This window comes from Mustela nigripes, chromosome 5, assembly GCF_022355385.1.
Source record: "Mustela nigripes isolate SB6536 chromosome 5, MUSNIG.SB6536, whole genome shotgun sequence".
NCBI classification, from domain to species: domain Eukaryota; kingdom Metazoa; phylum Chordata; class Mammalia; order Carnivora; family Mustelidae; genus Mustela; species Mustela nigripes.
Window position 1 is genome coordinate 83,162,010 of NC_081561.1, and position 22,346 is coordinate 83,184,355.

The 22,346-nt window shown below is 39.0% G+C and overlaps 1 protein-coding gene across 1 annotated transcript in view; it reads right to left on the reverse strand.

Moving 5' to 3' along the window:
- The window catches only part of SGK1 (serum/glucocorticoid regulated kinase 1), a 108,202-nt gene that overhangs the window by 9,936 nt on the left and 75,920 nt on the right, over nucleotides 1-22,346 (reverse strand). The window contains exon 3 of the mRNA XM_059400758.1: nucleotides 21,277-21,352. Coding sequence (XP_059256741.1) covers nucleotides 21,277-21,352 — 76 coding nt within the window. The remainder of the gene's footprint in view (nucleotides 1-21,276; nucleotides 21,353-22,346) is intronic.

Consider the following 22,346-nt stretch of genomic DNA (forward strand, 5'->3'; position numbering starts at 1 on the left):
AAGGACTTAGCTCTTTGACTACTTCTTAAGTGTGTTAGTTCTATAGTGTCTTCAGTTCCTAGTTAGAATACTTTCCATTGGTAAAGACAATATAATTGTTTTGTATTGCCCAAAGGGCCCCAAATTTCAGAACAATTATGTGCACAGTTTGACTGATTCTTTCATTGATGCTAATAGCATCCTTTTCCTGAACCATCACCAAAAAAAGTGTAGCACCAAAAAAACATAATTATTACTCCAGAGAGTAACTAAATGCATCAGTTTTTGTTGAAGGTTGTCACCAAATGCACGCCCCCCCCTTTTTTTACAGTATTCATCAAACAGAAAAAGATGATAGCAAATAAGCTTATTCACAAGAGCTATTGTAGTAAGGAATCAGCAATGGTAGTTAAAGAGTCTATAGACCACAGATCCTATAGTGGTTACTATGTTTCGTGCTCTTAATTGTTGAAAGTGACAGGCATAAAGAAGGTAAGGACGAGATTGAAGAGATAACTATGAGAGAAACACATTACTTCAGAATAGCAAGTTTCAATGTTATTAAAACTCACAAAACCACGTGCTTTATTTCTGCAGGGCCTATTTCTTTCCCAAGACTGTGGTTTTGCATAAAGCAGGGCTCTTCACTGGAAGAACCTTGGAATAGGGTTTTGCGACATACCGTACATGTGGCTGTCTAGTGGAGAGACCTTGGGTTGTGCTAACAGCACTCTTCAGCTATTGATGATTAGGCAATTGTTATTTTTCTTCCGAGTTGAGCAGATGATAGGTAAAATTGTGAAGTAGCGAAACTTGCTTTTGAAATCAGATTTATCTCCTCCCTATAACCCTTCTCCGTCACTGGAGTGAGCTGCGGTGCCTCTCCTGCTTCGCTTCCCACCCACAGCCCCCCTGAGCTCTGTGGTCCTGCAGACTGTGAAGTATTGCCTTCCGCCCTCCTCCCTGCTAATGCCAGCTGTCTCAAAGCCCTGCTCTCAGCTAATCGCCCCAGGAGGTATTGACCTGATTCTCCTCCCCTCTCTCCCTGGCTTTCCCCCTCCTTCCCTCCTGTCCACCCCTCCTCCCTCCTTCCCTCTCCGCCTCCCTTCCTTCCATTTGTTCATGCAAGCATTTAACAAGCATTTATTAAGTAAGTATGAATATTAAGCTCAAGGGACACAAATATGACTAATCCCGTTATTTGAGATTCACAGAAGCTGTCATTCTGAGTGGGGATCACATGCAGAAATTATGAGAGGATATGGTGAGTGTTAAAACAGGGGTCCCAGCCATCTACCTTAGGAGAAGAGAGAGGGGAATTTTCTACTGGGGAAAAGCAGCAAACGTGTAGTTGTTGAGGAAAGTCTCCCACAAAGGTGTAATATTTGGGCTGATCCTGGAAAGGTCAGCTGGGGACCAAAGAGGAATGTCATTTTAGGCAGAAGAAAGCACAAGTACCGAACTCTGAGGTGCCATGTAGCATCTCTGGAATGATTTGGAAATAAGGTCTTTACTTGGACCTCTCGCACAAGCAAAATGCACAGGGTCCTTGCTACTGCTGCGAGAACAAAACAGTGCATATGTAAGTACATACGTATGTACGTACATGTATGTATGTATGTATGTAATTGACAGAAAGCACAAGCAGGAAGAGTGGCAGGCAGAGGGAGAAGCAGTCCCTTGAGCAAGGAGCCTGAAAGTGGGGATCTACCCTAGGATCCTGCGATCATGACCTGAACCGGAGGCAGATGTTTACCCGACTGAGCCACCCAGGCATCCAAAACAGCACTTTCACACGAAAAAAAAAAAAAAAAAATCCCAGTGGCATAAATCTGTCTGTCCCTCTCACTGCCTCTCCTTCTCCAATCTCCATACTTATGGAATTAACAATGTTTTAAAAATGTGTTCACTTAAAGGCCTGCCAAGTATTAGTTTGTACAGGTATCTCTGTTTCTGGTACAGCTCTAGGCATGGCTTGAGTGCATCCATCCATCAACAGATTCTTTCAGAACTATGCTTCAGACACTGCTAGATGCAGGAGGTATGCAGATGCACAGCACTCACCCAGGGAGGGGACAGGTGGGAAGTCACCTACAAAGGCACACTGAGCCCTACTGAGAAAGGATTAAAAGCCACAAGGAAAATTATCCCACCAAGGCTTTTACTTTTTTTTTTTTTTTTCCCCCACCAAGGCTTTTAAGGTGACACATTCCAGTATGTTTTGGAAAGTTCATTCAAACCAACGTGTGATCGATAACTCAACTGTTACTCCTCCAAAGGATATTTGCTTTTTTAAAAATACCCCTGGCTTATTAAACATGAACAAGTTTACACGCACAGACATATAAGGGAAGAAGCTGGAAGTTGGAATGGGAAATTCATATAGCTGGGGGATGGATGAGCGTTTAGACAAGGGTAGCTATAATCTGGCACAGGGTAGAACAATCTCACAGAGGGAGGGAATGACACCAATGTTCTGTATCTCCCTCTCCTAGAAAGTCACACCACAGGAAAGCTGGTGGGGGATAGGGTCATGGTCTGGTAGTAAGTTTTTTATTTCAATCAGGAAAGGAGGCTGGTGGTAGCTCTCAACAGGGGAGGTATGGTAATCTAGCTAACAACAAACCAAGGGGTCTAGCACAGGCTGAAAACCCACCTTATCCCCATCTTTTTTTTTTTTTTTTTTTTTTTTTTTTTAAGGAAAGAGAGAGATAGTGAGAGCATGAGCAGGGGTGGGGAGAGGGAGAAGCAGGATCCCTGCTGATCAGGGAGCCAGACCCCTTTAGATCCCAGGACTCCCTGCCCCACCCCATCGCCATCAGGAGCAGAAGGCAGCCTCTGACCTCCTGAGCCATCCAGGTGCCTCAGGCATTTGTGTTTTAAAAGGCCTCTGTCAATTCAAAAATATTGATTTGTAATGATAAAATGCCAGGCATTGAGACAAGCAAATCCAGCTGGCTTTGGCCTTCAGAACATCTTCCTTCACTCTGTCCCAGGTGAATACACACCTGCACTCCCTTTCCCTGTCGGTCCCAGGCAGCACAGGCTTGAAAAGTCTTCCCAGGCTGGATCCTTCTGAGACACACATATCAAAGTTGTAACCTACATGGAGACAGTATAAAGGGCTCTCTTTCAGCCCGACTCCATTTACCATGTGCTAAGAGTAAATAAGGAACCTGGATTTTTGGCAGACAGCTTTTGCCAGACTGAAGGGAAACCTGAAAGCTTTAATTTGCCCAGAATAAATCTCTCCCTAAATCTCTCCCATTTATGACCCTATAATTTATCTAGCAAGCAGCAACAGAAGCTCGTCCCAACCAAGGATTGTTTTCCTGTAAACCCTGCCTACAAATTGCCGGAACAAAATAAGATAAATCTAACGGTAACCGAAATGGGAAAACCAGTGATAGGATGGCTGGTGGAAGGTTGACGGGGATCATTTGAATATAATACAGTTTAGGGAATTTCCTCTTAATTTCAATCCTGAGTGGAAGTTACATATACCTTTATGTTACCTCCCTTAGCAAGCTCTGGAATGTCTGCAGCTTGCTGAAGGCGGGGCTCCTTGTGGTCCCTGTTCGTGGGCTACCCCTGAGGCTCATTTGACCTGTGAGATCCTAAACAAAGGATTCTCTGAGCCTTGCTGACCTGTATAATGGGGGTGCTAACTTCATATAAGTTACAAAAAGTAACTGAAATAGAGAATTTAGTAAGGGCCTCATTCAGGTTGGAATCTCATGCAGGGCCTAAGACATGTCCATGCTCCTCCCCCCCACCCTGCACACATCACAGCTACAAACAGAACATATCATACAACACAAATGGCTCCCACAACTCAAGAAAATAATGGTTATGGACTGTGCTTTAAGCCCATGAACCGTATGGGCCACTTAATCTGCTAGGCCAAGGACAGGCCGGCATGATGGGACTTCTATCAAAGGCCTGAAAAGACAATTCATTTTGTTCTTCAGATGTCCCCCTCCTCTTTTGATCTCCCCACAGACAATGCTCCAGAATGGGTTGTATCAAAGTACTAAATGCCATGATAAGGGAATAAATACTCATTTATCAAGCAAAGCTAAAGTTTAAGTAAAAAAAGCAGGGACTAAGCTAAAAGCCAACCCAGCAGAGTTTTTAATTGTTTAGGGTGTATGGGAGACAATAGAAAGTACATTTGGGCCTATTGAGAGGGTGGGGTCACTGAAAGCAGGTCAGAGAAGGCTAGCTAGCACAGAAGATGTTTTTCCTCTGTTATTCAACTTGTCAGGGAAAGAAGAACCAGGTCCACCCAAGTGTGTGTGGCCTGTTAGTTTTAGTCATTCAGACCTCTATGGAGCACTGTTTTGTGCCAGGTGGTGTGCTTAGTCCTGGTTCTAAGAAAGATACCCAAGATAGGCAACACTGCCACACTCCAGGAGGGCATGGTCCATATGTATTTGGCTAAATTGGACAGTGTTTTCCCAAAAGCAAATGTAAGCTTACAGATACTTCTACTTTCTCTAAGGCCCAGCTATGCCCAAATGCCATTAGAATATAGTCTTGGGCAAATTTAACCATTTGGAAGACTTAAATTTTCAAGTGAGGACTAAGCTGAAAGTACTCCTATAGCTGCGATTGTCTAGAAAAAGATAAATCTAAAAGAAAATTCTTGAATTCCGAGAACAACCTCATGCGTCTAATCCTTTGGAACCTCCCCTTCTCTACCTACCGCCCCCCACTATAGCCTTAGTTAGGGATTTTGTGGCTTAGTTATTTACATCTCAAGTGCCTCTCTGGACTGTTGAGTTCCTTGAAGATGAGACCACCTGGGCAAGATTCATGTTTCTTGCCTGACTTATGGTCTTTAATCAGGCCCTACTCTGCTTCCCCCTTTCCACTCTTCCCTTTGCTCTCCAGGCTGGCGCCATCTTGGCTCTCTTCCTTTTGCAAAGCCAACCTTGTGTCTGTCTTTGGGAGCTTATCTATGCCATGCCCTCCCCCTGGGGTGATTTCCTCCTGGTGCTCCCATAGCTAGATCCTTCTTGCTGTTTAGGTCTTAGAGTAAATATCACTTACACAGTGGACCTAAACTAACCAGCTGGCCATCATTTGTCATTCACCCTATTTCAATTATCTGCATATTAGTTTTATTATCTGGCATTTTTTGTGAGTTCATTGTCTGTCTCCTTGCACTAGAAAGCAGTCTCTCTAAGACAGGAATATCTATTTTATTCTCCATAGTATCTCTGGTGCCCAGAAGAGTGTGTGGCCCAAACCAAGTGCTTAATAAATGAAATGACTTAGTGGTATGCCCCTGATATATTGCTGGGCACAGAATTTAAAAACAAATTTTATTTTCCTGCCTTTACCTAATAATCAAGGGTACGTTTTCTTAGCAATCCCTTTACAACTCACTATGAAAAGCAAGAGAAAAATCAAACCAAACAAAAAACTCTTGAGTTCAGGCATTTTGTTACATATTACATATTATGCTACTCAACTTCAGAAAACTGAGGCACTAAATTTTATGAATGATGTACAATGAAGATTTTGAAATCAAGGCTATTCCCTTGGTCTAATGAGGTCACTGAACAATCATATTGAATAACCATTTTTTGAGAAAACTGTAATACATACTCTTTTTTACAGATAACATTCAATGGATACTTTGTCAAGTCCAGGAAATCAAACCATTGGGAGGGTGGCCATCTAGGCTCTCCTCTGCCCAGCTTGGTAAAAAGCCAATTTGGACTCTTATTCCAAGAATGACAGATAATCTTCCAACAGGTCAGAAAAATGTATCCTCTTTTTTCTCCCCTTTCAAACTTGCTCCCTAAATTTTCCATTGCCTACCCCAATTCTTTGCTATTAAGAATTTTAAAGTGAGAATCCATTAGGTTCCATGATACTTCTGCTTTCTGCTGAAGGCACTCTGGCCTGTTCCTTTTATGAACTTCCCCAGTTTTGCAGGTGTGCAATGATCACATTCGTAAAATGTTGGTAGTTGACTAAGGAGAACTGTGCTTTTTTAAAGTTTAAAGAAATAGCAAACTATCTTTCCCAGAGTGGTGCAATTGGCGCTCTCTCTCAAAGTCTCTGACCAGCTTTCAATGATTGCCCTGCAGAATCTGTGAAAGCAGATGTGCCTTCAGTAGATGATGGTAGCAAGATGTCCCAGTGTATTTGTAGATACATAGGAATAAAGGTAGGGAAAACCCTCCTCATTAATGATACCATATGAATTTGGTTTATAGAAAAGCAGGCTGACATAGCCTCTTTGATTTCTGTCATTAAACTAACAATGATTCCCCAAGATGAACATTTCCCTGAATGAACATTTATTACAAAACACTCCTACTTTATTTTCTTTTAAAAATATTCTTTGCTACACAATGGTAGGGCCTTGATAAAAGGGTCCCTGTTGTGCAGCATCTAGTATGTTGTTTTATTTTATTTATTTTTACTTTTTAAATTTATTTATTTGAGAGAGAGACAGAGACAGAGATAGCCACAGAGACAGCACACAAGAGAGCATGAGTGGGGAGAAGAGGGAGAAGCAGGCTCCCCCCTGAGCAGAAAGCTCGCTGTGGGACTTGATCTCATGGTCCTGGGATCATAACCTGAGCTGCAGGCAGACACTTAACCAACTGAGTCACCCAGGTGCTCCTAGTGTGTCATAGCAGAATGACCATGTGCATGTACAAGGAGCAGGTCGGTGAGCAACTGCATTTTTGGATCACTGTGATTATATGGACCTCCATGTATGTTAGTCAGGATTCCCCAGAGAAACAGAACTAATAGTGTGTGTTTACATATGTATATACATGTATATACATAAATGTACATATTATTACGTGTATGTGTGTATGTGTGTGTGTGTGTGTGTGTGTGTGTGTGTGTGTGCAGAGAGAGACAGGGAGAAAGATTTTTTTTTTTAATTGGTTCATGTAATTATAGAGGCTGTCAAGTCCAAAATCTATAGGGTGGACTGGTTGGCTACAGACCCAGGAAAGAAGTAATGTCGCAGCTCAAGTCTGATGGTCATCTGCTGATCGAATTCCTTCTTGCTCAAGGGAGGTCAGTTTTTGTCCTGTTAAAGCCTTCTGCCATTCAGCTGTTGGGATAAAGCTCACCCACATCATGGAGGACAATCTGCTTTACTCAAAGTTCACTGATTTAAGTGTTAACCTCATAGAGAAAATACTCTTGTAGAAACATCTAAGATAATGTGTCACCAAATATCTAAGCACTGTGGCCTGGCCAAGTAGATACATAAAATTAACTACCACAAGCTCATTTCCTGTGAATTTGGCACACATATGCATCTTCTTAAATTATATTTAATCTTCATACAAAGACTATAATAAGGTCAATACTTTCACCTAATATGGAACAACTATCCTGCATTTAACTGAAAACCTAATAACCTTTTCCCCAGAAGAGGATGTGAAGTTCCTATGGGATGTTTATTCTTTTTGATATCCTATAAGTTAAATACTGTGATATGAAGTTCACAATTCTTAAATACTGTGATATAAAGTCAATGAATCTTATGTTACATGATAATGGGATAAGAGAGGGAGGAAAACAAAGGGATTTACATACACAATCACAAACATATTCATAACAAATAAGGAGGAAATATTCATGAGAATCACAGTCCTTGTTTCTGTAATTGGTCATGGGGTCACAACTGGTATTTATAACTATTTTAGTCTACTACCTATTTGTCTTTAGCAAGCATCTCAACTGGTTGTGGTTCTTTGCCTAATAAGGTGATGCAAACCTTCCTTCCCAACAGGGTCTGAGCCATTAGTAGTCCTGTCTGCACTGGGTTGTTGAAGTTTTCCAGTGAAATTTAATCAAAGAGTGTGGTAACAGTAAGAGACTCCTAGAAGGATCTCCTATATTCCAAACATACTCTTCCTTACCTCCATTATGCAGTGACAATGTAATTTCTCCTTGGTCATGAGGGCCAATCATCTCAGCCACCATAGTACCTCCCTTCTTTGCCTGCTGATTTAGGGGCATAAAGAGCCCAAAGTAGCTGAGTGGCAGTCTTAAGTTCCAATTCAATGAAATCATTACTGTGTCTCCCAGTGGAAGCATTACTCCCTTTGGAACCAAGATTTTAGGCCAGCATAGCATAAAGTTGGGAAGACGAGAAACAAAAATGTTGCCAGGAGGTCACTAGGGCTAATTGTGAGTAGTGTCACTACCATTTCTGCTCCTTGACTTCTGGATCTATGAACCCCAGCTATGGGAGGACCAGTACATGTATTGGTTCACTACGTTTATAGCCTCCTGGAAAACCTTGCTCAAGCCCTGCAAAGTGTTACCATTTAGCTGGGACCAGAACTGAGTCTTTAAAAGGCCATTCCACTATCAAGCCAGTCACCTCAGGGTATTGGGGAATATGGTAAGACCATTGAATTCCATGAACATAGGGCCTACTGCCATACTTCATTTACCGTGAAGTTAGTTCTTTGATCAGAAGTAGTGCTGTGTAGAATACCATGATGATGGATAAGGCATTATGTAAGTCCACGGATGATTATTTTGGTAGAAGCATTGTGTGCAGGAAGGGCAAATCTGTATCTGGATTAAGTGTATACTCTGGTAAGAACAAGAGGCTGTCCCTTCCATGACGGGAGGTTTGGATGTAATCTGCCTGCCAGATAGTTGGCTGATCACCCTGGGGAATGGTGTGACATCAGAGAAGTCAGGATTGGTCTCTGCTGCTGGCAGGCTGGGTACTCAGCCATGATGTAGTTAGGCTGGCCTTGGTGAATGGAAGTCCACATTGCTGAGCCCACCTATAACCTCCATTTTGGCCACCATTGCCACTCTGTTCACTAGCCCATTTAGCGATGATAGGGGTGGCTGGGAAAGAGGCTGACTGACATCCACAGAATGGGCCATCCTATCCACTTGATTATTAAAATCTTCTTCTGCTGAGGTCACCTTTGGAAGTCATTCACATGGAACACAAGCATCTTCACATTTTTTGCCTATTCAGGGAAATTTATCTACATTTCTCTTCCCCAGACTTTCTTGTCACCCATTTTTAGTGCCTGAGCATCCAGCCAAATCATTAGCCTTCTCCCATGAATGGATATGTAATCACATGTCTGGCCAATTCTCCTTCCAAGCAAAATGAGCAGCCATGTGAACTGCTATTCAGTTCTGACCACTGAAAGGATTTCCTTCACCATTGTCCTTCAACAGTGTGCCAGAAAGGAATGGGGATTGCGGCTATCTGCGTCCATGATTGTGTTTAGAAGTGTCCTTATCTCAGAAGTGTCATTTATAACCCGAGGGGGTCACACACAAGCTTCATCTCACACAGAGATTTGGAAATGCACTATCCCATTGACTTGATACTAAGTGCTTGGATTTTTATTTCCTGAGAATTCTACATCATTTGCCACTTTCTTAGCACTTAGTAGATTGGAGTACAGTTCACTATTTTTAGAATATTCCTGGCTAGCTTTGATATTTGGGTTTTGTTGTTTTTCTTTTCCTCCCACTCTTCATTTAGCTAATAATTTACAATATTCTTTGTAACCCTGTGAAAATTGGGCACTGCATCAGCTTACTAAGCAAAAATTCGAAGAAATATTAGTGATGCCCTAACTATACTATTTGACCACCCACTTAATGTATTTGAAAAATATCGAATCAAAGTATGGAAGGCATTATCTTAGCACTGGATAATTTTCTGTGGAAAATTCAGAGGGTCACCTAAAACATATTTTATGTTTTACACAACAGAACCCCAACTTGGCAATTTGAGGTTGCTGAACACTCTGGGTACTAGAATATGGCACCTGAGTCCTTCTGATGCTTCAAAAAGCCCCAAGAAAATGTTGCTTCTTGATATCCGTGACGTAGGGAGGCGTCCATTATGCCTCCATGGTTGGTTATTCCTAGAATGTTGGAAGATAGAGCAGGCCTTCATTTTCCACAGATCTTACTGGGAAGTTTTGAAGCTTGTCCCCAACCTTGAAGACCACCAGTAACTCCATGGTCTCATCCCCACTAGTAGAGACCCCCTCAGCTGAGCAGGGTTGGTAGGAATCTGTGCACATGTCTGTACTTTTCTAGTAATTAGAGACATGAAAAAAGGAGGATTATTTTGTGCACTTGTCTTCCCTCATTTCCTAACATATGCCTTGCACATTATCAATGTACAGTAAGTGTTGGACATATTTAATGAGTAAGTCTCTCTGCTGGGCCCACCATAAATTCTCCTACTTACTCCTCTTTAAAACCCTAAGGAGCATATTAAAAGCCATGATCCTTCACTTAAGTAACACATTGCAATGGCAGATATTTATTCTAGGCGAGTTAATGGGAGTAATTTATTTTTGTTTTTTATTATTATATCCTGGATCAGAACCATGATTAGTTGTCATTGCCAAATTTTCTAAGAGCGTATGGGGTTATACCCTCAGACACTTTTGATAGTACTATTTGTTTTTGAGCTGTGATTACAGAATTATTTTAACAAATAAGATTGGTTGTCCTAAAAGAATGATTTGATGGTTTGGCTAAGACTTTCAGATATATTAACTGCTTCTGTTATGTGTGTGTGTGTGTGTGTGTGTGTGTGTGTGTGTGTATGTAGATAACACCAAGCTTTTTCCATAATCACGACTGCACAAAAGATATAAATAAAATCTTTAAAAAAAAAAAAAAGAAAAGAAGCTTTGTATAGACTGCAGGAACATCACAGAGAAGAAATTAGATGTGAACAAATGACAGGTATCATGAAAAATGTCTCACTTTCTAAATCAATATGGCCACTTAGAGAAGTTGCTGTAATGTTATTTGTTTATAAAGCTTTATATTTAAAATTCCACTGTACTCTACTCTCATTTAGAGCAAATGAGTATTCCAAAGAGATAAGACTAATACTGTCAGTATCTACAAGGGTTCTGTTTCACAATTTATAAAATATTGCTTGAAAATCAAAAAAACATAGGCATAGATCATCATGATAGACCTGCTTGGAATTCATTCTTCAAATCGTGTTGTTTATATATCTTTTTATATAACCAACATAAATCTAGTTTGTCAAGTCCTGTTTCATAAGCCTCGAGTTTACCTTTTAAGAGCAAAAGCATTGTTTTTCTTCTTTACCACATTGTAAATACTGTACCTTTACATCCCCAAGCTGGTCTTGGAAGCATCACTAATGGCCCACTGCCTTCTGACTTTTCCTTTTACAATGGGAACAAAAACCAAAGGGCAGGAATGAGCCCAACACACACAGTTCTTGTCTAAGCCCCTGCTACCACCTTCCTCTGCCTCCTTCTTATTTCTTCCCACTTCCTGTCTACTTTTCTCAGGATTTTCATTTTCTTTAGGATTATCAGTTTCTGTAAGGTTAATGCGGATCTTATAAGGTCTGTCAGGGCTGTAATTTTTTCCCCATATTTTTTCTTATAACAGTTATACAGGGTTAGCATTATGTTATATGTATTTGTATGTGATACAGAATCTACATTGTGTATGACATTCATATTATAAAAATACTAAAACTTGAATGTTTTAAAAAATGCATTTACATCAAGATATCAAAGAAGAACAAAGAACACACATACAAGACCTAGGTAGGTTACTTCCAGAAATAAGACTATCTAACACAGGAAGCCTTGTTAGAACATGAACTGGGGATCTGACATCTTATCTATCCCACATAAGCCAATTATTGTTCTTCCCAGAGCCACCCTTTCTGATTTTGACTACTTTCGGATAATCTGTCTCACAAAGAGATGGGATAAAGTCATGCAGCTAGATCATTGCAGACTCCCTGACATTTCTAAAAATAACCCAACCACGACTTACCTTCGTTCTCTTGTAGTCATGTGCTCATGTGTGTGGAGGACCTTTCACAGCCCCCATGCGAAATTCTCTTTTTCTCTTTGTTTTAGTGTTTGAAACTATGGTATTAATGGGAAACGTAGGGCTTTTATTTGACCAGCACTGCTGTTCCCACTTCCTGGTACTCATAGAATCATGATCAGATTCTATCAGTGTGAAAAGGCCCTTAGGAGCTATGAACCTCCCTACAATGTTCCTGCTAACCCATTTCTCGAGCTTGTTTCTTGTTTCTTTATTTTTTCCACTGGAATCACTCTACTTCCAAGGCGATCCCTACCGTGGTCAACCGACATCAATTAATAGAGTTATTTTATAAGCCATGTTCAAATATCCTCATGGAGTTGTTTTTTTTTTTTTAACTTTAATTTTATTTATTTATTTATTTATTTTTATGGAGTTTTTTTTTTTTTAAAGGACTAGCTCCTCTACTTGTTCTAACTCCAGCATACCTGGTGTTACCAGGGGCATGTGGATAAGCAGAAATGAACGTGTTCCTCTCTGTAAGTCCTATAGAACATCTATTACAATAGCTAACATTGAATGACTACTCTGAGTGGCAGGCACTATATTTTAGTGTTCTGGTTTTTTTTTTGTTTTTGTTTTTTGTTTTTTGGTTTTTTTTAATGCAATTTCACATTTGATCCTCCCAAGAAGCATATGAAGAACTTACTACCCCCTCTATGTTCTTAAGACCTGAGGCTTAAAGGGGTTAGCATTAGCTGTGTGATACAACATAGCTAGAAAAGGTAAAACCAGAATGCAAATCTAGGTTTTTCTGACACTGAAAGATCTGCTTTACACCAGTGAAATAATCTGCCTTACCTTCTGTTCCAAATTATAGTCCTTCACATATCCCTAGGCAGCTATAATTATTTTAACTTGGATTTACATTATATTGTTCATATCCTACAGGTGTCTGTCCGGTTTATCTACCTGAACGTATAAGGGGAAAACCGTTGCTCCTTTTCCTCATAGAACCCAGCAGAGTGCTGGGTAGGAAGGGAAACATTATACCTCCCTCCTATAAGACAAAGCCCAAACTTACTTTAATTTCTTCCTTTTGTCAGCTCCCCCAACCTGTGGCAAGACCACATCTCAGTCTGAATCTCATTCTTGACTTTCTGTCCTTTCCTCAAACATTGTGTCCACATTCAAGTGACTTTCATTACAAAGTTCCCTTCGTACCTTCATGAAGTTGTAGCAGGAGAGCTGGACGAGTTTCCAGATCTGATAACAGTTCTGTCTTTTAGTATTTATGACTCAACATTTAGCTCTGGGCAAAACACTTAACTTCTTCAAGGATCCTCTGGGTTAACACCCATTTTGTTAATCCCACAGGGCAGTTGGAAGGATCAGATGAGGTGAGGGATGGGAAGACAATTAGAAAAGGCAAGTGTTATATGTAATGTTATACCTACAAGAACAGCGCAGATGAACTATTCCCATAAAATTTTTCTCTAAGGACCAAAATTTTAATCAGTGGAAATGCTGATCACCACGTATTTCTTTCCTTTTTTTTTTTTTTTTTTAATTTAAATTTTAGCTAACATGCAGTACAATACTGGTTTCAGGAGTATAATTTCAGTGATTTTTCACTTACATACAACACCCAGTGCCACATATTTTAGAGGAGGGAAAGCTGGGCCCCTAGGGCTACACTGTTCACTGAAGTCTGTGCAAAGGCCCCAACTCACACTGAGCTATTTTTTTTTTTCCCTGACCTCATTTTCACTATCAATTGGAGTCTTCAACAAATAAGAGTTTCTGAATAAGAAAGCAACTTAGAGTTGATTTACTTCCACTATCTCTCCATTTTACAGATGGACTTGCTGGAGGCTCCCTGACCTAAATTCCAATTCTGTTTTCAGTCTGAGCATCCTGGGTATGTATACTTCGCCATATCCCCATGCTCCTCCTGCCACCGTGCATCCCCCCGCTCCATTCCCAATACCCCCCTTTCTATCCCTTTTCATGGGCCCTTTCATCCCTGAGATATTTCTGGTACTATTTTTATTTTGCATTATCAGTCACTGACCCGTTCTCTTTATAAGGTACAATTATAAAATTGAAAAGTAATTTTTCTTCGAATTTTGAAAACTATGTTTATATTTAACTAAATAAAATGCTTCTGTTATTAAGACAACAATCCCAAGCCCTTTTTTCATTGGCTTTTCCTATGATAGCATATAACCTCCTGAAATATTGTCTCATGTATTACACCTCTTCTTGGGCAAAAGCAAAGCTATTAGAGGCAGACTATTTCAGCATATTTAAAATAATAAACTACATTAGGACATCTTCACATCAGCTGCAACCCAAATCCACTACATTTAAAAAATCTGTCTGATTAGTCTGAAGTAAACTAATAAAGCAAAATATCCATTAAAATGTGAGAAAGTAACTGTGAAAGCTATGAAGTTGAATTTAATGTACTTTACTCGCATTGTTTAAGGGAGAAAATTTTCTGGTACTATTTTTAGCCATAATAAAATGCCCTTAATAAAATAGTAACATGAAAATCAAAGATCTTAGACATTAAATGAATGATCTGGATAAAATAGGCACAAGGAAGTAGTGTGTGAACCACATTTAAAAAGAATTCTGGAATCAGAAAAATCAGCCATTGTGAAACACTGTTAGTTCAGCCTTGGGTAAAACAGCAACAATAACAAGCAATTTTGGTCATCACACAGACGAAGAGACAATTGTGAGTTCAACAAAGGCAGAAACAGATTTTGCTCCAACTGTAAAGCTTCAGAAAGCTAAACTCATAATTTCCACAGTCTGAGGGAGAGGAAGGGGCTTCTCTGTGCTGAGCTGACCTGAGTCTACAGTCACATATGCACACATTTGGAAGCAGGACAATCAGGAGGATTGGGTTTGATAAACTTTTGCCATCAAACTATGGCTTAAATGCTAGATGAGCAGACTCTAAACAGAGGAGTTCTGAAATGATACTCTGCTACTCACTGGAATAAATAACTCGTCCTTGAACTTGGAACCCTCTAAAGCATGGGAAAAGGTTAAAGTCATGTGAAAATGAAGTGTTTTTTGCTTAACAGATCCTTGCTGAAGAAGGTGATATTTTATCTAAATGACTAGGCCATGTCTAAGGTTCTTTCCAATTTGAGGATTTTATGTCCAGCCATATGTCTATTTTCAGGAAACTTATCAGTCTTGTGTCTGGGGAACCAGATAACGGTTGACAGTGAATAATGCACTTTGTGGTCCAGAAAGAAAAAAACAAGCTATAGGTCCAGTGAAGTAAGAGACAGTAACAGCAATGACAAAATAAAATATATTCTTTCAACCCATGGTTTGTAAGCCCTAAATAGAGCAGGGCTATCTGTGTTCAGATGTGTCTAAATGACATCATTCTTTCTACAAGTAAGAAGAGCTAACATAAGTTGACCCCAAGCTATATGCTGGATATAGTTCTGAGTACATTTACCTGCATTCTTTCCTTAAACCCTCACAAAACTCTGTGATCTACTATAAATATCCCATTTTTTGCAGGTGAAAGAAGGGGAAGTACAGAAGGGTGAAACCGTTTGTCCAAGTCACACCGGGTAACAAGCACTGAGGTTGGTGGCCAACTCCGGGGGCCCTTCTCAGGAGCTCAGCAACAACCACACCGGAAGGTGAACTGCTGAGCCATTTCCTGTTGCTCTGCACATGCTCACTGGAAAGCCTGGCCAAAGGGCTTGCTGGTTAGCTGTCATGTGAGTGGGCCCAATTGACTGAAAGAGATGTGGTTCAGGAAACCCAGGATGATTATGGCTACCCAATCTATGATAGAGGAAATTAATACCAAGTCTGGGATTTTGAAACATTTGAGTTGCAGAAATAGGGTCAGTCCAAACCCCATCAAGTGCAAAGTCCTTATGATTGTGTTCTTGGTCCTTCCAAAGCCTAGCTCTGCTCTGGTGCCATTGATGGCTTTAGGTAACTCTGGAATTCCTCACTCTGGGTATGATGACCTTACTACTGAGATAGCTACCTTTCTGTGGTTAGAACCTGAGTAAATAAGGTTAATCCACTTACAGGATTTTCACATATCCATAGATTTTTACCAAATGGTTTATCTTCAATGGCAAGAGGCAAAGTCTACACTGGCTAGCATGTATCAGATAGAAAGTTTCCGTGTAAGCAGATCCTGTTTAACTTGTATCACATTTTTCTGTTTTGTTAGATAATGCCATACTTTGAGGGGTGAAGCAACTGTTTTCTAGATATAAATATGAGACCATTTTGCTTTTTAAGAAAAAAAGTCTAAAAATTATGTTTTTTCACTTTTTAAAATCTATGTAATGAAGTCCTCCCTCTCCTTATATTAATTCAATGATCTAATTTTACGTATTCTCTGAAATACTGAAATATTTCTGTAGTCCATATGTTTTTAAACTGTGAATCATTTTGTTTCTACATTTGGTACATAAACTATTACTGCTCCTGAATACATATGAATCTGCCACTTTTTGGTGATTTCTACATCCCCAGAAATTTGGGCTGAATTTTAAAATGTAATGACTCATTAGAAAATATAAAGAAACAAAGAATAATCCTGAAAAACAGAAGAAAAAAATCATTTCTTCTTCCCTCTGGAAAAAATTTTCACAATAATGATTTCTTGGTCTTTAATTTTTAGCTTGAAAGAAATAGAGACATTTTGAACATCCCAAGGGAAAAATTACATTTTCTTGTGAAAAGGTGACTTTAAATCAAAGCCCAGAGAGAATATCAGAGGGTTCCATTTTCGCACCTGGCAAATCAAGTGCCCAGTTAAAATCATGGCCTTTGCAAAAAGAAACCTTATTGTTTAACCACTTCATTATCCGACTTCCTCTAAGCAAAGAGCATTATCTGTGTAGCCAGTATGAGGACTGGGAAAAATGCCCATTTTGAAAGAGTGGAGAACTCATCTTACCTTGATATTCTAATGTAAGAGAACGTTACAGGCCACTGCAGGACCAGCAATTGAGAAACAAAGGTGTGCAAAAAAACAACTCGAGTTTCAAAGCCTAAAAACAAAGAAAATAAGAAAGAGCCTAAACTTGTGTAGCCTGTTTGCCTATTGTCAGGACAAATGCTGGGAATGTGCGCGAGTCCAGTCCAATGAAAACAAACGTGGGCGGGAGGATTACGCGTGATTAATTTTCTTCCTTTCTCTATTTTCCATTTCTTTCCCATGATGAGATGCCACTTCTATATTATGTTCAAAAAAACTTTTTTAAAATTACTTTTGTTTCTCCAGCTACCATAGCTGTGCGAGGCAACTGAGCGAGCCGGTCCTGGCTTCCGATAGTCATGCAAAAAGACGGTGAGTATGAAATATCCAGACAATCCCACCAGATTTCAGGGTGCGCTGACCCTCAGTAAACCTTTATTTCAAAACAAAATAATTTTAAAATTTGGCATCTCTTTCTATCAGTGTGGACTAATTACCCCTAATAGTTAACTCTACTTAAACTGTGTATCTAGGGACTATACATTAAGTCAAATAAGTAAAATACTCTGATGATGACTAGCTTTGAATGGAAATATGCCATTCACTGTAATATATTTGCTGTAGGAAATGATGGAATGATATCACAATTATTTCAGGAGGTGGTAAAAGTTCCCATAACAAAATTCTTGCTGTGACTAGAACACTGCCTTTGCAAAGGACCATGTATAGGCTCACATGTTTGCATGTTGCAGAGGATGGCTAAAACTGCTTTAGTTGGTGTTTACACTTAATAGAATTGAAGGCATTTAGGAAAAGTTTTAGTTGAAATCCTGATATCCCGAAGAACAAAGGACACGGGGCAGTGTAGAATCCACAGCAGAAATCATTGCATCCTTCAGATTCAAATTCTAAGAAATCTACTAATAGACAAGAAGGATGTTTAAATTCATAAACCTGAGGGGTCTACATCTTAAAGAACACAGACTCTAGTTAAGACACATCAGAGTCAAACGGACAAAAACCAAAGATTAAAAAAATTAAAGCAGGCAGTGGAAGGTGACATATTATATTAAGGTATTTTGAACTTATGGATTAGAAGAATTAATATCATCAGAATGTCCCTCCTACACCAAGCAATACATAGATCCAATACAGTTCCTGTCAAAATACCAACAGTATTTTTCACAGAACCAGACCAACTAATCCTAAAATTTTTATGGAACTTATGGAAGCTAAATGTGAGACCTGAAACCGTAAAACTCCTTAAAGAAAACAGGGGCAGAATCTCTTGGACATCAGCCTTAGCAATATTATCAATGTCTCTAGAGGCAAGGGAAACAAAACCAAAAATAAACTATTAGGACTAAACCAAAATAAAAAGCTTTTGCACAGCATAGGAAGCCATCAACATAACAACGAAGTGGGAGAAGATATGTGAAATAACATATCTGATAAAAGGTTAGTATCCAAAATACTTACACAACTCAACACCAAAAAACTGAATGATATGATTTAAAAATGGACAGAGAACTTGAATAGACATTTTTCCAAAGAAGAACTAGAGATGGCCAACAGACACTTGAAAAGATAGTCAACATCACTAATCATCATGCGAAAATACAAAGGAAAACTGCAATCACCTTACATCTGTCAGGGTGGATAAAATCAAAACACAAGAAATAATGAGCCTTGATGAGGATGTGGAGAAAAAGGAACCCTCTTGAACTGTTGGTGGGAATGCAAACTGGTGCAGCCACTCTGGAAACAGTATGAAGATTCCTCAAAAAACTTAAAATAAAAATACCATTCAATTCAGTAATTCCACTACTAGATATTTACCAAAGAAAACACAAACACTTGCTTGAAAAGATATAGGCATTCATAAAATGTTTATTGCAGCATTATTTATGATAACCAGGATATGGAAGCAACCTAAGTGTCCATCCCTAGATGGATGGATAAAAATGATGCGGTATACATATTCTTTTTAATGACTGAATAATATCCCATTGTATAGCTATACATAGGTATAGATATAAACATTCCAAATAACAACAACAACAACAACAACAAAAACCCCACAGATTTTCAGATAGGATTTAAAAGGAAAACCTAACTATAAGACGTGTATATGAGAAGCACTTTAACTGTAAGACACAGACAGGTAAGTTGAAAGTATATGGATAGTAAAGATATACCATGTGAAGATTAGGCTTGAGAAGGCTGGCTTGGCTATATTAATATCAGGAAAAAAACAAAAAAAATAAAAACGCCAGACTTTTAACAAAACCTTTTACCAGAGATAAAGTGGGATATGATCAATTCATCCGAAAACTATAACTTATAAAAATTTATGGCTTAGTATCAGAGCTTTGAAATATATGAGATGAAAATTGATTGAATTAAAGATAATTTAAATTAAAGATAATTTTAATTAAAAAATTAAAGATAATTCCACCCCATAGTTAGAGATCTTAATATCCTTGTGTTGGGATTTGACTGAACAGTGAACCCCTCTCCCTTCCCTCCAAAATCACTAGACATAAACCCTAGTCTTGGACTTGGTTACTGGAAAAGCTCTTTGCTAGATGAGCCACCTCAGAGGGAACATGGTATCTTTGTACCCCCACTGATGACACAAAAATAATTTTTAAAAAAGTTTTTTAAATGTGTAGATTTGAAGTATTTCTATTGCTATTTCTTTATATGTTCTGCATTAGTTTCTCTCTTTTTTTCTTTTTTTCAAGATTTTATTTATTTATTTGAGAGAAGAGAGAGAGAGAGAGAGAACACGAGCAAGGCAGGAAGGGCAGAGGAGAGGGAGAGGGAGAGGGAGAAGCAGACATACCGCTGAGCAGGGAGCCTGATGTGGAACTCGATCCCAGGACCCCTGAGATCATGACCTGAACCGACAGAGCTACCCAGGCAGCCCTTCACTTGCATTAGTTTTTCTTGTAGCATAATTTTTCCAGCTCCAGAAAGTGCCTGAACACTATTTTCTGTACAGATTTCCTTCCTATTCCAGCCTCTACATAATTTTAGGAACCATTTTTATTATTTAATTGTGATGTCTTGTTCTACATAGCTTCTTTACAACACATGTGCGGCGGGTCTTAGTGGCATTAGCCAGTGGATGGCTTGTTTATTCTGTGCTTGTATTACTAATGGACCAAAATGATAGCATAAATAGGCCAATTCACTTTCATGCTTTTCATCTCTGTTCAAAAGGCAGAAAACAAGACAATCATTTTTTTTGACAGAGGAAATTGATAGTAAGTTTAGACTCTAAGACTTGTCTTTGAAAAAAGGCATGAGAGGGTTTTGTACTTCCTTCTTAGGCTCCCCTCCAGCTTCTGCTAATGGGCATAGTCTCTGACTCTCTTTTATAAAGGAAAGATTAAAGCAGGGACTTAGCCCACGTTGGTTCTCATAAGACAGCTTCTTCTGAGGAAGCATGTTATAGAACTGGGCCAGCAGGCTCTCCGACCTACTCCCAGCTCTGGTATTTTCTGGTCATGAGCATTAGCTCTGTCAGCCAGCCTCTTTCAGGGTCTGATTTTTATCTCTCACACAGGGACAGGTGGATAGGCTGCCCCTCCTGTTTCACAGGGTTGCCAAAAACACATGAATTCTTGTGAATGAGCTTCATAAAGCCGTGAGGCCTAATACAAATATGAGGTATTATCTCTCCTACTCTACTACTGCTCTCTATTGAATTAGATCCTATTTTAATTAGAAAAGGTGAAAGCTCTGGTAACACTCTCTTAGATATTTTAGCTCCTTTGGCTTAACTTTCTCTTTTTATTTGTAGTTGGATCTTTACCTCTCACAATTAGGCCTTGTGTCTCAGCTGTGAATAAAGGAAAAAAATGCCTTGCATTTCCATACCATACTCTTTTTCTGAGAGTGATTTTTAATTACACAACCTGAAGCAAATTCTCTCTGATTTCACAAAGTGACATTCTTCTGATTCTGACTAGGTTTATACCCCTGGATAGAAGTCATGCCTACCCTCCGCTAAGTATTCTCAAGTGTGACTCCCCCTGGGTTTTTTAATCTACTTCTTCCTCTAGAAGAGAAACTTCCAGTATTTGGCCACCTTATCCTTTACCTCCGTCCTCCAGTCCAGGAAAGAGACTCATTCCTCTGTTGCCCCTAATGCCTGAAGATACTTCACACTCTATAAAGTTATGCCTGATCATATATATGCTTTACATACTAAAACATAAGATAAAATTAAGGGACTTGTATTTTATATACATGTACCTGTGTACATATAATATATATATATATATATATATATATATATATATATATATATAATTGATTGTGAAGTATAGTCAAGTGTTAGACTAGGTATAAACAAACAAACAAACAAATAAGCAAAACACAGTTTCCCCCCAAACCTTGCCTCTGCGTACTGCTTTACTACAAATGCTTCCTGTACATCCCAGGGTGAGAGTGTATTTTTCCAATAATACCTGAATCATCATTAGTCCAGAAGGTTCTTGGGTCAGGCTTGGTCAGGATGCTGGCATGATTACATGGCTCTTTCGCCTTGAAAACAAGGAGAAAAGAAGAGATGTGAAAATGGATTCACTGTTTCATCTGTTTCCAACCTACAGTTCTATAGGCAAGATTCCAAGGCTGAAGCTAGTGCATATGGCAGCTCCTGGCCAGTTGGGATTGTGGGTAACCCTTGACCTGACAGAGTTTCACTGCCAGGACTCATGGCTGGATAACCACATGGGAGCTGGAGTTCAGCTTCCGATAGCTCCCTTATCCCATGCTTTTTGCAGTGTGCAAACTATACAGCTGTACACAGAGGCCTTGTAAGATTAGCAATGTATTAATGTAAAGACACTTACCACATGAAATGTGTTTTGGACTTCTACATAATAGAGAAGGTACTTTTAGCATATATACTTGGGAAAATACACAATAAGGGAGAATTATTTTTAATTCAGTGGCACCTTAAAATAAATTCTTCTGAAACTAACACCACACTGTATGTTAACAAATGAGAACTTAATTAAAAACTTGAAACAAAGAAATAAAATGAATTCTTATTTTATAATCGTAACAGAATCTATATTTTTAAAATACTAGCATATATATATGTGTGTATATATATATATTTCATTCAACCTAACGTCTCTGCCTAGGGCATATCCAAATAATAGATTCCTCACAACAATTTCTAGGGAATAGCACTAATCTTTTTTTTTGGGTGCAACTTCACACTCATGTGATGTGTGGCTTTCAAAAATAGTTTCAGTTAGGGAAATAGAAATCTTAGGGTAAGAAGGACATTCAATTTAGAGGATGTCTTTTGTATCTATAGATGTTTATATTATTTTAGTGTTTATTATAGATTTTATATTATTGTATATAGAAGATATATTTTATATCTAAATTTGATTACTCGTGAAAAGTCCCTATGATTATTTCATGGATGAATTCCTTCCATTGCAGCAACAATCAAAATACTCAAAAATGTCACTTAATACTTTGCTTAGGTCTGCTGAACTTTCCTTTCCATAGCAGGTCT